We start from the raw sequence: 14,039 nt of genomic DNA on the forward strand, positions 1-14,039 counted from the left end.
TGACCCCAAAGCGGGACCTCCCAGTAGGATAGGAACAGAGACATGACCTAGGAAGACATGAGCTCCTTTGGCTTCGAAAGACATGGATCTGCTGAGTGGGCTTGAAACAGTATGGCGAGGACTTGGAGGGATGGCTTAGTGGGCGCTTGTCTGCCAAGCCTAAGGACCCAGGTTCGATTCCCCAGCACCCACGGAAGCCAGATGCACAAGGGGGCACATGTGTCTGGAGTTCATTTGCAGCCGCTAGAGGCCCTGGTGTGTCCATTCTCTCCCTCCCCCTCTCAAACTAAATAAATAAGTATTAAGTGGGGGGGGGGAGGGTATTACCATGGGATTTTTTTTTATTTTAACAATTTTTATTAACATCTTCCATAATTATAAAAATATCCCATGGTAAAAAGTATCCCATGGTAATACCTCCCCCCCACGCACGTTCCCCTCTGAAATTCCCTTCTTCATATTACCTCCCCATCTCAATCATTGTACTTACATATATACAATACCAACCTATTAAGTACCCTCCTCCCTTCCTTTCTCTTCCCTTTATGTCTCCTTTTTAATTTACTGGCCTCTGCTACTAAGTATTTTCATTCTCACGCAGAAGCCCAGTCATCTGTAGCTAGGAACCATGGGATATTTTTTATAATCATGGAAAATGTTAATAAAAATTGAGAAAAATAAATAAATAAACAAACATTAAAATAAAAGTATGGGGAGAAGATGGGCAGGGTGGCACATCCTGGTAATCCCAGCACTTGAGAGCTGGAGGTAGGAGCATCAGAAATTTGAGAGATGGCATCCTCGGTTGCACAGCCAGCGTGAGGCCAGCCTGGGCTATACGAAACCATCCTTCAAAAGTACAAACCAGAGCCTGGCACGGTGGCGCACGCCTTTAATCCCAGCGCTGGGGAGGCAGAGGTAGGAGGATCACCGTGAGTTCGAGGCCACCCTGAGACTCCATAGTGAATTTCAGGTCAGCCTGAGCTAGGGTGAGACCCTACCAAGAAAAAAAAAAAAAGAAAAGAAAAGAAACCAAACCAAAACCAAAACCAAAAGAACAAATGGGCCTCCTGTCAGTAGACCCGTACTCCCTGTTCCTGGCTCCTGGTTTCCAGACCTCTGGTCCCCTGGCGTGGGCTGCTTGCACCCTGCGGCAGGGCATCAAGAACAGAGTTCTTGAACCACCTCGGGCCCCTCAGCCCCGGCCCGGCGCAGGCACAGAGGAACGGGCGGCATGGGCGACGCCACGGTGACGGAGACCCTCGCTGACGATGCTCCACGACAGCAAAGCAGAAATCGGGGAGCTGCCCAGAGCCCGACACTGGAGTCCACTTAAAGCACACCCTCCACGGCTCCGGGCATCTTGCACAAGAGGGGGGCGGGAAGGTTGTAAGAGCCACAGAGTGGGAGGGAAGGGCCAGAGGTCTCCCCCACTTTACAATGCCCGCCTGATGCTCTCACATCTCAGAACCCACAAGCCCATGGTGAACAGCAGCAGTGCCCTGGGCAGAGTGGGGGCAGGCAGGAGTGATGGCACCAACATGCCATGTGTCCGTACAAAGTTTCTACTTAATATTAAAAAAAAAAAAATTAAAAAAAAAAAAGAACAAACCCACAGTGCATATAGTAACAGTGTAGCCTCTGTCTTTCAAGCGGAGGAGAGAGGCAGAGACCCAGGTATCATCATGCCCCGCTCCGGGGAAGAAAGCCTTCCAGGGAGAGCCAGGAGAAGGTCCTGGGTGTTCTTGGCCGCCACGGCGCGGAGTAGAATTTCCATCTTGTCCTGTGCAGGATTTAGGGAATGGGTCTTAGCTCAAAAACCCACAGGCTCTCCCTGTGCTTCCCATGTCAGAGTAAATTTTCTTGAATAAATGTTTATTCTTCCCTTTCTATATCTTAGGACCGATTCCAAGGAGCGCTGTGGTGGGCAAAGTCCCCAGTCTGCACCCCCACTGGACCAGGACCATGAGGAGAACATGTCTTTGCTTGGAAGAGGAGGAGGGAGGTCGTGTTAACGCCGCAAATCTAGACCTGGGGTTACCCCAACCGAAGCCAGGACACCCAGAAGAACCAGACAGGGTATTGCACGCTTGTGATTCCAGCACTTGGGAGACCAAGGCAGGAGGACAGCGAATTCAAGGCTACGTAGTGAGTTCCAGACAGACCAGGCTGGACAACAGTGAGACCCTGTCTAAAAAAAAAAAAAAAAAAAAAAAAAAAAGGGCAGGAGAAGAGATGGCTCAACGGTTAAGGCACTTACCTTAAGAGTCTAATGACGGGAGTTTGATTCCCCAGGACCCATATAAAGCAAGATGCACAAAGTGGCACATGCATCTGGAGTCTGTTTGCAGTGGCTGGAGGCCCTGGCACACGCATTCTCTCTGTGTCTCTTTCATCTCTCTCTGCTTGCAAATAAATAACAATAATAATCCCAGCATAGTGGCACATGCCTTTAATCCCAGCACTTGGGAGGCAGAGGTAGGTGGATCCCTATGAGTTCGACTCTAACCCTGAGATGTCATAGTGAATTCCAAATCAGCCTGGGCTCCAGCGAGACTCTACCTCAAAAAACAAATAAATAAATAAGGCTGGGCATGGTGGTGTGTGCCTTTAATTCTAAAACTCAGGGGGCAGAGGTAGGAGAATCACTGAGTTCGAGAACAGCCTGAGACTACATGGTGAACTCCAGGTCAGCCTGGGCTAGAGTGAGACCCTATCTCAAAAATGATGATGATGATGATGATGATGATGATGATGATGATAAAGGGAAAGGGGAGAGGAAAGAGAGAGAAGGAAAGAATGGGAGAAAGAAAAAGTATGCCCGTACTCCTGACTGCTCCAACTTTTCTCTTCTTTCTTTCTCTCTTTCTTTCCTTTTCTTCCTTTATTTATTAGCCAGAGAGGGGGAGAAAATGAGAGAGAGAGAGGCAGATTGAGAGAATGGCTGCACCAGGGCCTCCAGCCATTGAAAATGAACTCCAGACGCCTGCACCACCTTGTGCAGCTGGTTCACGTGGGTCCTTAGGCTTTGCAGGCAAGTACCTAATGGCTAAGCCATCTCTCCAGCCCTCCTCCTCCTCCTCTTCCTCCTCCTCTTTCTTCTTCTTTTTCTGAGGTAGGGTCTCACTCTAGCCCAAGCTGATCTGGAACTCGAGCTGTAGTCCTAGACTGGCATGAATGTACTGATAGCGATCTTCCCACCTCTGCCTTCAGAGTGCCGGGATTAAAGATGCATGCTACCACGGCGGCTTTTCCTCGGGCCTCTTCCAGTCTAGAGGTACAGCGGCCTTCTGTTGCCATGTGGGCAGATTCTCAGTGTTCTCTCTGGGTGAATGACAGGCTCCAAAGTTTCAGTGCTTGTGGGAAGCTGGGGGAGACGCATACCTGCAGAAGGACCCCAAACGTTTTCACTGTGGTCACGTCAGCAAGAAGGGTGATGGGTACACTCCTTTCATCCCAGTACTCAGGAGGCTGAGGCAGGAGGATCACAAATTCAGGGCCTGCCTGGACTACATAGTGAAATGCCGTCTCAAAAACAAAACAAAACAAAACAAAAAGGCCGGGCGTGGTGGTGCACACCTTTAGTCCCAGCACTCGGGAGGCAGAGGTAGGAGGATCGCGGTGAGTTCGAGGCCACCCTGAGAATAGAGTGAATTCCAGGTCAGCCTGGGCTACAGTGAGACCCTACCTTGATAAACAAAACAAACAAACAAAAGAACCCCACAAAATAATAAAAATAAAAATAAAATCAAGTTGGGCATGGTGGCACATGCCTTTAATCCCAGCATGGGGTGGCGAGGGAGGTGGGAGGAAGGACAGAAGTAGGAAGACCACTAAGAGTTCAAGGCCAGCCTGAGACTACATAGTCAATTCCAGGTCAGCAAGGGCTAGAACAAGACCCTACCTGGAAAACTAAAAAAAAAAAAAAAACTTAATTAATTGATGGGTATGTATGTGTGTGTGTGTGTGTGTGTGTGTGTGTGTGTTGGTACACATATGCCACAGCATGTGTGCAGAGGTCAAAGGGCAGCCTCGAGGTGCCTGTGCTTTTTTCCCACCCCACTGTCTTTGAGACAGGGTCTCTTGCCTTTGTCAATGAATGAGAGGAGAGCCTCGCTGGTTTCACCTCCTCTTGTCATAGGCACATGGGGATCACACATGGAAGTGTCTGGCTTGATGTGGTGCCGGGGAGAATCAAAATCAGAAGGTAGGGTCTACAAGCAAGATCCTTCAACCGCTTAGCTATCTTCTCCACTTCTTGGTTTTCTAAACAGGGTCTCAGGTAGATAGCCCAGGCTGGCCTCAAAGTCTCTATGTAGCTGAGGATGGCCTCCAACTCCTGAGTGCTGGGATTGGCCCAACATATCCTGGTGCTGGCATTATAGTGTAGGCCACCATGCCTGGCACATGGCTCAGTGGATTAAGCAATTGCCATTCAAGCTGGAATATCCAAATTTGATCCCCAGACTGCACGTAAAAGCCAGGGGCTGGGGGGAGGTAGGGAATTACCGTGGGATTTTTTTTTTTTTTAATAATCATGGAAAATGCTAATAAAAATTTTAAAAAGAAAAAAACTATCAAAATGACAGAGGGACGTTATCAGAGTTATAACCCAAAGATGTTTGATTAATTTTTTTTTAATTTTTTATTTATTTAATTGAGAGCGACAGACACAGAGAGAAAGACAGACAGAGGGAGAGAGAGAGAATGGGCGCCCCAGGGCTTCCAGCCTCTGCAAACGAACTCCAGATGCGTGCGCCCCCTTGTGCATCTGGCTAACGTGGGACCTGGGGAACCGAGCCTCGAACCGGGGTCCTTAGGCTTCACAGGCAAGCGCTTAACCGCTAAGCCATCTCTCCAGCCCAATGTTTGATTAATTTTAACACATCCACATTGATTACATCTTGGATGGCAGAAATAAAGGAATTTTTGGAATAGCTGTCAAAAAAGAAAAAAAAAAAAAAAAAAAAGGGGGCCAAGGCTGGCAGCTACATACAGTCCCAGCCCACTGACCCTGGTCTGACAGATAGATGGGAGGAGGAGACAGGAGAATTTTCTGGAGGCTCCAAGCAAGCCCAGCAAAGAAGAGCCAAATGAGGGTTGGAGAGATGGCTTAGAAGTTAAAGCAGGTGCCAGTAAGGTTGAAGGACCCAGGTTTGATTCCCCAGGACCACGTGGTACTTTTTTGCAGTAGCTAGAGATCCTGGCATGCTCATTCTCTCTATCTGCCTCTCTTTCAAGTAAATAAATAAATAAATTTTCTCTTTTTTTATATTAAGTAGGAAGTTTGTATGGACACATCATGTGTTGGTACCAGCGTTTCCTGCCTGCCTGCCCCCCACTTCATTGAGGGCCCTCCTCAGTGGGATTGTTGGTGTTCGCCATGGAGTTGTGGGTCACGAGTTGTGAGAGCAGCAGTCAGTTACTGTGGGGTGGGGGCAAAATATTTTTAATTTTGTTTATTTGAGAGAGAGAGAAAGAGGTAGCGGGCAAGAGGGAGAGAGAAAATGGGCATGCCAGAGTCTTCAGCCACTGTAAACAAACTCCAGAAGCATGTGCCACCATATTCATCTGGTTTATGTGGGTCCTGGGCAATCAAACCTGGGTCCTTTGGCCTTGCAGGAAAATGCCTGACTGCTAAGCCATCTCTCCAGCCCTAAAATATATATATATTATTTTTTTCTTTTTCTTTTTCTTTTCCTAAGGTAGGGTCTCACTCTAGCCCAGGCTGACCTGGAATTAACTCTGTAGTCTCAGGGTGGCCTTGAACTCACGGCGATCCTCCTACCTCTGCCTCCCAAGTGCTGGGATTAAAGGCGTGCGCCACCACACCTGGCAGTTTTTCAAGGTAGGGTCTCACTCTAGCTCAGGCTGACCTGGAATTCACTATGTATTCTCAGGGTGGCCTCGAACTCTCTGCAATCCTCCTACCTCTGCATCCTGAGTGCTGGGAAAAAATATATTTTTAAAGCCAGGGACCACACAGTGAATTCCAGGTCAGTCTGGGCTAGAGCAAGACTCTACATCAAAAAACCAAAGTGGGGGGGGACAACAACAACAGGGCTGGAGAGACGGCTTAGCAGTTAAGACATTTGCCTGCAAAGCCAAAGGACCTCGGTTTGATTCCCCAGGACCCATGTAAGCCAGATGCACAAGGGGGGCATGCGTTTGGAGCTTATTTGCAGTAGCTAGAGGCCCCGACATGCCTATTCTCTCTCTCCCCCTCTCTCTCATAAATAAATAAAAATAAAGTTTTGGGGGGGCTGGAGAGATGGCTTAGAAATTAAGCTCTTGCCTGTGAAGCCTAAGGACCCTGGTTCGAGACTCGATTCCACAGGATCCACGTTAGCCAGATGCACTAGGAGGTGCACGCATCTGGAATTTGTTTTCAGTGGCTGGAGGCCCTGGCGTGCCCTTTCTCTGTCTATCTATCTATCTGCCTCTTTCTCTCTATCACTCTCAAATAAATAAATAAACAACAAAAAATAAATAAAACACAGCTCAGTGGAGATGAAATTAGCAACAGTTTTAATAACAAATAAAATTTGCTTTTTTAAAAAAAAAAGCAGCAGAATGAAATCCAGAGAGAAATCCTGCACATGTACACACACACACACACACACACACAAAACTGACATGAAGAAGCCGGGCGTGGTGGCGCACGCCTTTAATCCCAGCACTCAGAAGGCAGAGGTAGGAGGATCACCGTGAGTTCAAGGCCACCCTGAGACAACATAGTGAATTCCAAGTCAGCCTGGGCTAGAGTGAGACCCTACCAAAAAAAAAAAAAAAGAAAAGAAAAGAAAAGAAAAAAACCTGGGGAATCAAAGAGGGCTGGGGCTAGCATAGGAGACACAGCCATCGTTAGTCACCTAATATCTTGCTATAATCCTCCAATGTTCCCTGTGAAGCTCTCCAGACAGGCTTCTGACGGTCACAGTGGCCAGCATTCCATGTCACATGTTATGACCTTGTTCACTCCGCCAGCAGAGCAGGCGCCCTCAGTAACCGCCCTTTGCGGACGGGAGATTTACAGCCCAGAGTGGATCCTGTTTGGTCTAAAGTCACACAGCTAGGCTGGTCAGAGGCAGGATTTGAACCCAGATTGCTCTAGAATCTCTGTTTGTCATCTTTTTTAAAAAAATATATTTTAATTTATTTACTTGAGAGAGAAAGAGACAGATAGAGAGAGAGAGAATGGGCGTGCCAAGGCCTCCAGCCACTACAAACTCCAGACATGTGCACCACCTTGTGCATCTGGCTTATGTGGGTCCTGGAGAATCGAACCGGGGTCCTTAGGCTTCACAGGCAAGCGCTTAACCGCTAAGCCATCTCTCCAGCCCCCTTGTTACCTTTTCATTAGGCCTCTGTTACGCTTCTCTAGGCAAGCGTACTACCACTAAGCTATACTTCCAGCGCTCTTATGTTGCCTAGAAGGTAAATGTCACGTCTAACCCGTCCAACCTTGAAAGAGTTCGCTCCTCATGGCGTGTGTTCCGGGGGACATTGATAACAGCCAGTAGAAAAGTCCTGAAGTGGAGGGGGGTGTTGGGAAGAGGGATCAGTGAGTAAAAGGCCCACTGTGCAAGCGTGAGTACCTGAGCTTGGATCTCCAGCACCCACCCCCAGGGTGTGCGCACCTGTAATCCCAGCCCTGGGAAGGCAGAGGTGGGGGCTCAGTGGCTAGCTAGTCTAGTCCAATCAGTTAGCTCTAGGTTCAATGAGAGACCCCGTGCCAATAAATAAGGTGGAGAGTAACTGAGGAAGACACCTGATGTCAGGCTCACGAGACAAGACAAGATGGCTCACTCTTGTGACCTCAGCACTCACTTGGGAGGCTGAGGTGGGAAGAGGAGCACTGTGAGTTCGAGGCCAGCCTGGGCTACAGAGTGAGCCTGGGCTACAGAGTGAGCCTTGGCTACAGCTGAAACCCTGTCTCAAATTAATAATAATAATAGAAAAGGAGACAAGAATGGAAGGAGAAAAGTGGAAAGAGGAAAGGAAAAGGGAGGGCTGGGGAGATGACTCAGCACTTAAGGCTCTTGCCTCTAAAGCCTAATGACCAGGGTTCGATTCCCCAGGACCCACATAAAGCCAGACGCACAAAGTGGTGCATGCATGTGGAGTTTGTCTGCAGTAACTGGAGGCCCTGCTGTGCCCAATCTCTCTATTTCTGCCATCTCTGTGCGCCTGGATCTTTCTGCTTGCAAATAAAATAAATAAATAATATATATTTTTTTAAAAAGGGAACTTCTGGCCTAGAGCTGGGCAGGCAAGGGAGAAAAGTAAATCCCTCAGGGTGTGGTGCGGGCAGAGCTACTTCTCAAGTCTAATTAGATGAATTAAATACCTGTAGTCCCTGCCAAAGCTTCAGTGCCCAGAGCATGGATATGATGCCCAAGAACAAGCAGGGCACTCTGCCACCCCTGGCCTGAGCACTGCTGGACACTCACATCCCGAACATCACATGAGCAAGACGCTGGGGACAGCTTATGACAGCGCTGAGCTTGGACATGAGACAGAATGCAGGCTTTGCCATTGTGACCCAAAGAGACCCTGGTTCAAATCCCTGTGTGTTAACATACAGCCAGGCTCTGTACCGGCTAGGTAGCCCAGGCTGACCTCAAACTCCCAATCCTCCTGCCTCAGCCTCACAAAGGCTAGGATTATGGGTCTGGAACACTAAATCCCAGTAAGCTTCTTTTTTTTTGGATTCTCAAGGTAGGGTCTCACTTTAGCTCAGGCCGACCTGGAATTCACTATGTAGTCTCAAGGTGGCCTTGAACTCATGGCGATCCTCCTACCTCTGCCTTCCGAGTACTGGGATTAAAGGCATGCGCCACCATGTCCAGCTGTATTTTATTTCATTTTTATTTATTTTATTATTGTTTTTGTTGTTGTTGTTTTTTCAAGGTAGGGTCTTGCTCTAGCCCAGGCTGACCTGGAATTCACTATGTAGTTTCAGGGTGGCCTCAAATTCATAGCAATCCTCCTACCTCTGACTCCCGTGTGCTGGGATTAAAGGCGTGTGCACCATGCCTGACTAAATATTTTATTTTTATTTATTTATTTGAGAGAGAGATAGATAAAGACACAGAAATAGGCAGGTAGAGAGAGACAGAATGAGTGCACCAGGGCCTCCAGCCACTGCAAATGAACTCCAGATGTGTGTGCCCCCTTGTGCATCTGGCTTACATGGTTCCTGAGGAGTCAAACCTGGGTCCTTTGGCCATCTCTCCAGCCACCACCCTTCCCAGTAAACTTTTGTATTTAATTTTTTTCTTTTATTTATTTGAAAGCTGCAAGAGGGAAAGAGATTGTTTTTTGTTTGTTTGTTTTTTCGAGGTAGGGTCTCACTCTAGCCCAGGCTGACCTCGAATTCACCCTGTAGTCTCAGAGTGGCCTTGAACTCATGGTGATCTTCCTACATCTGCCTCTGGAGTGCTGGGATCAAAGGTGTGCACCACCATGCCCAGCTTTTTCTTTTTTTCTTTTTTGACAAAGGGTCATCTTAGGTATCCCAGGCCTTGAACTTGATGTGTAACAGAGGATAACCTTGAACTTCTGATCCTCCTGCCTCTACCTCCAGTCTCATAGGATGACAGGCCTGTACCACGTCCCTTGTTCTATACAGCGCTAGCGGGTGGAAGCTAGACCTTTGAGCATACGAGGCCAGCCTGAGCTACACAGTAGGACCCTGTCTCAAAAATCCAAAGCAAAGTCCATACCTGTGAGGTGGCTTATACTTGTAATCTCAGCACCTGGGAGGCTGAGTCAGGAGGAGTGTGAGGCTAGCCTGGGCTAGAGTGAGATCCTGTCTCAAACAAAAAAAAATGAAAAACCCCAAATAAGCCAGCCATGGTGTTGTATGCCTGTAGAATCAGGAGTTCAAGGTCATCTCTGGCTACAGTGAATTCAAGGCCAGCCTGGGCTACATGACATCTTGTCTCAAAAGAACACAAAGGGAGCAGGCACGGTGGTGCATGTCTTCAATCCCAGCACTCAGGAGGCAGAGGTCGGAGGGTGGCAATTAGTTCGAGGCTACATACAGGTCAGCCTGAAGTACAGTGAGATCCTACCTTGAAAAACCGAAAAAAAAAAAAAAAGGGTGGGGGGTACTGGAGAGAGGGCTTAGTGGCTAAGGTGTGTAGCCTCAGGACCCATGTTTGACTCTCCAGATCCCACATGAGGAGACACACAAAGGTGAGGCAAGTACAAGGCCGCACATGCCCACTGGGTGGTGCAAATGTCTGGAGCTTGATTCAGTTGCTGAGGCCCTGGCATGCCAATTCTCTCTCTCTCTCTCTCTCTTAAAAAATAAAATAAAAGGAAAGGAAACAGATGAATTGGAAAGATGGCTTAGCCTGCAAAGCCTAAGATCCCAGGTCCAATTCCCCAGTACCCACATAAAACCAAATGCATTCGGTAGTGGCGCATGCATCTGGAGTTCACTTGCAGTGGCTAGAGGCCCTGGCCTGCCCATTCTTTCTCTCTGTGTATCTTTCTCTCCAAATAAATAAATAGATAATAAATAAGATATTTAAAAAGAAAAAAAGAAACAGGAAAAAAAAAACAGCTGCTTTTCAAGTTTGCTGCTCACAGGTCATCCATTCCCCATGACTCCTGCGGACGAGACACCAGGCCTCATCCACAGCTAGAGCCCCCTCCTGACCCTGGAGAGAGGCTGCAATGCTGGCAGGCAGGGAAGGGAGTGATCGTGCCCCAAATAGGTCACTTTTCCAACTGGACACTTTTTTTCCATAGTTGCTGACCCAGAGACAGTTGGAAAACTGGCTGGCCTGAGGAGGAGGGACAGAGGACAGAGGAGGGTGTAGAGGTGTGGCCTTGACCCCGTCCTGCCTCCCACAGTGGTTCTCAGAACTGCATGTCCCACATTAGACTTGTCGCTTGCCAGCCGTGGTGTCACCCAGGTCCGCAATCCCAGCACATGGGAGCGAGGCGGGAGGACTGAGAGTTTGAGAGGTCATCCTGCAAACAGTGAGACCTTGTCTTAAAAAAGGGCTGGAGAGATGGCTTAGTGGTTAAGGTGCTTGCCTGTGAAACCTAAGGACCTAGGTTCAATTCCCCAGTACCCACATAAGCCAGATACACAAGGTGGCACATGTACCTGGAGTTCATTTGCAATAACTAGACACCTTGGTGTGCCCATCCTCTCTCTCTCTCTCTCTCCCCACCTCTTTCTCTCTCTCAAATAAATAAATGAAAATTTTTAAAAAGAAGGAGGCGGGGGAGGGGTTGGGAGATAGCTCAGCTGGTAAAGTACTTGCCTTATAAGCATGAGAACTTGAGTTCAATATAAAAAAGAAAAGGCTAGAGAGACAGCGTAGTGGTTAAGGTGCTTACCAGCAAATCCAAAGACCTTAGGTCTGATTACACAGTACCCACATAAAGCCAGATGTACAAGGTGGCACATATATCTAGAGTTCGTTTGTAGTGGTTAGAGGCCCTGGTGTGCACATTCTCTCTCTATCTGCCTCTTTCTCCCCTTTTCAAGTAACTAAATAAATAAATAAAATATTTTTAAAAATACTGAACTGGGCATTCTGGCACACGCTTTTAACCCCAGCACTTGGGAGGCAGAGGTAGGAGGATCGCCGTGAGTTCAAGGTCACCTGAGACTACAGAGTGAATTCCAAGTCAGGCTGGGCTAGAATGAGACCTACCTTGAACCAACCCCCCCCCAAAAAAAAAATTATTTTGAGAGAGAGAGAGAGAAAGAAGCAGAGAGAAAGAATGGTCGTGCCAGGGCCTACTGCAAATGAACTCTAGATGCATGTGCCCCCTTGTGGCGCATGTGTGACATTGCGTGCTTGAGTCACTGCATGTCTGGCTTATGTGGGACCTGGAGATTCAAATATGAGTTCTTAGGCTTTGCTGGCAAGTGTCTTAACAACTAAGCCATCTCTCCAGCCCTCAAATGCATTTTTTTCTTTTTATAAGAAAAAACATTTTATTTTTATTTATTTATTATTTGAGAGAGGGAGAGAGGCAGATAGAGAGAGAAAGAATGGGCATGTCAGGGCCTTCAGCCACTGCAAACAAGCTCCAGATGCATGTGCCTCTTTGTGCATCTGGCCTATGTGGTTCCTGGGGAATCTAACCTGGATCCTCTGGCTTTGCAGGCAAGCACCTTAACCTCTAAGCCATCTCTCCAGCCTTCAAAAGCATTTTTGGTCCTACCCCCATAGAATTCCTGTTGCAGGAGGTCCTGAGGGGACCTGGCAATCTTCGTTGATAAGGTGTTCCCAAATAACCATTTTATTTCATTTATTTTATTTTATGTTTTTTGAATTTTTGTTTTGTTTTGTTTTTTTGTTTTTCAAGGTAGGGTCTCACTCTGGCTCAGGCTGACCTGGAATCCACTATGTAGTCTCAGGGTGGCCTCGAACTCTCAGCGATCCTCCTACCTCCGCCTCCCGAGTGCTGGGATTAAAGGCGTGCACCACCACGCCCGGCTGTTTTTTGGATTTTTGAGATAGGGTCTCACTCTAGCTCAGGCTGGCCTGATACTCAGAGTAATCCTCCTACCTCTGCCTCCTGAGTGCTGGGATTAAAGTTGTGTGCCACCACACCTGGCCCAAATAACCTTTTGCAGACTGAAAATGCCCTTCCAGGGACATCGGCTGAGGGTTTTTCCCACCTTGATTCTTTTTTAAAAAAATATTTTATTTATTTAGTTAATTGAGAGACAGAGGAAGAGACTCAGAGAAGGAGAGAATGGGCACGCCAGAGCCTCCAGCCACTGCTCCACTACAAACGGACTCCAGGTGCATGCGCCCTCTTGTGCATCTGGCTTACGTGGGTCCTAGGGACTCGAACCGGGGTCCCTGGGCATAGCAGGCAAACATCTTAACCCTTAAGCCATATCCCCAGCTCTCCCACCTGAATTCTGATTCAGGGTCTCCCAAAGGTCCTCCTTTTCCTTCTGCCTCAGTTTCCCCTGCGGTCGGATCGCAGAAGGCCCCACGTGCACCAGAAGGCTTATTTGGGGGCCTTCGGCATATGCCGTCCACTCATGTCACACAGCCTTCAAGTGAGGGCGGGGAGGATCCAGGCAGGAGGTCGAGGCGGCCGTCTGAGCATGCTTAGCATTCTGGTCTGCCTCTGATATTCCCAGTACCCCTACTCTGTGCTGGGATTTGAACTGTCCCCCTCTAAGCCAGCCTCAGCCTAGCACCCTGCTTCCTCAGTTGCATCTTGGAACCTAGCGTCTCTGTTTTGGGAGCAGAGGAAAGGCGGACGGAGAACCGGTACCCCGTGAGAAGAAGGGGTGGAAATTTGGCCCTGATGGTCCAAGGAGGTGTGGCAGAGGGTGGTTCTGTGGGCAAAGGGCTGCCTAGCAGCTCCATACACAAGCTCAGCCTAGGCAGGCTGCCCCAGGGCTATTTTTACCCTCGCTAGGAAGGAAATGGAATGATTTATGTGAGGCCTGGCCCCCTTCAAGGCCGGGCTATAAATACACCCTGCCCCACACTCTCGTTCACTTGGACAGAAAGCCTGGTTCCTGTCTTGCATGGCTTCCCTCCCACCTTAGAAGCTCATCCCAGTCCCTCCAGCTTACTGGAAGCGAGTTTATCAGCTCCTGCCATGTTGCCCAGTCGTCTGAAGAAGCCAGCCCCACCAGAGAGGGGAAGAGAGACACGGAGAGGCTTTGAATTTGGGGTTACACTTCCTTCAAGGAACAAGTTACGCTAATAAGAGGGGATAGGAGGAGCTAGGCAGGAAGTAAGGGCAGCAGGCTTCAGGCCCCTCTTAAAAATAGCCATCCTGATTGAAGGGGAGTCTGGGCCCAGGATGGGGCCTGCCCACCCCCGGCTCCTTCCTTTTGTCCAGCCTCAACAACTGCATTCCTCTCTTCCACTGCCTCAGTGTTTTCTTCTGAAAGTAGACACGGAGATGAATTCCTCAGCTGGGAAGATGGCACCGTGTGTAAAGTGCCTGCCTTGCAAGCAGGAGACTGAGTTCAGTGCCCAGTGCCCATGGAAACACCAAGCATGGCAGTACCGCCTATGGTCCCC

The 14,039-nt window shown here is 48.6% G+C and overlaps 1 protein-coding gene across 1 annotated transcript in view; it reads left to right on the forward strand.

Annotated features, from left to right (window-relative positions):
* The first annotated feature begins 1,234 nt into the window (after positions 1–1,234).
* The window catches only part of Fzd9 (frizzled class receptor 9), a 33,874-nt gene continuing 21,069 nt past the window's right edge, over positions 1,235–14,039 (forward strand). Inside the window, exon 1 of the mRNA XM_045142892.1 lies at positions 1,235–1,249. Within this exon, the coding sequence (XP_044998827.1) occupies positions 1,235–1,249 (15 nt within the window). The remainder of the gene's footprint in view (positions 1,250–14,039) is intronic.

This window comes from Jaculus jaculus, chromosome 2 (genome assembly GCF_020740685.1).
Source record: "Jaculus jaculus isolate mJacJac1 chromosome 2, mJacJac1.mat.Y.cur, whole genome shotgun sequence".
In the NCBI taxonomy this organism is placed as follows: Eukaryota; Metazoa; Chordata; class Mammalia; order Rodentia; family Dipodidae; genus Jaculus; species Jaculus jaculus.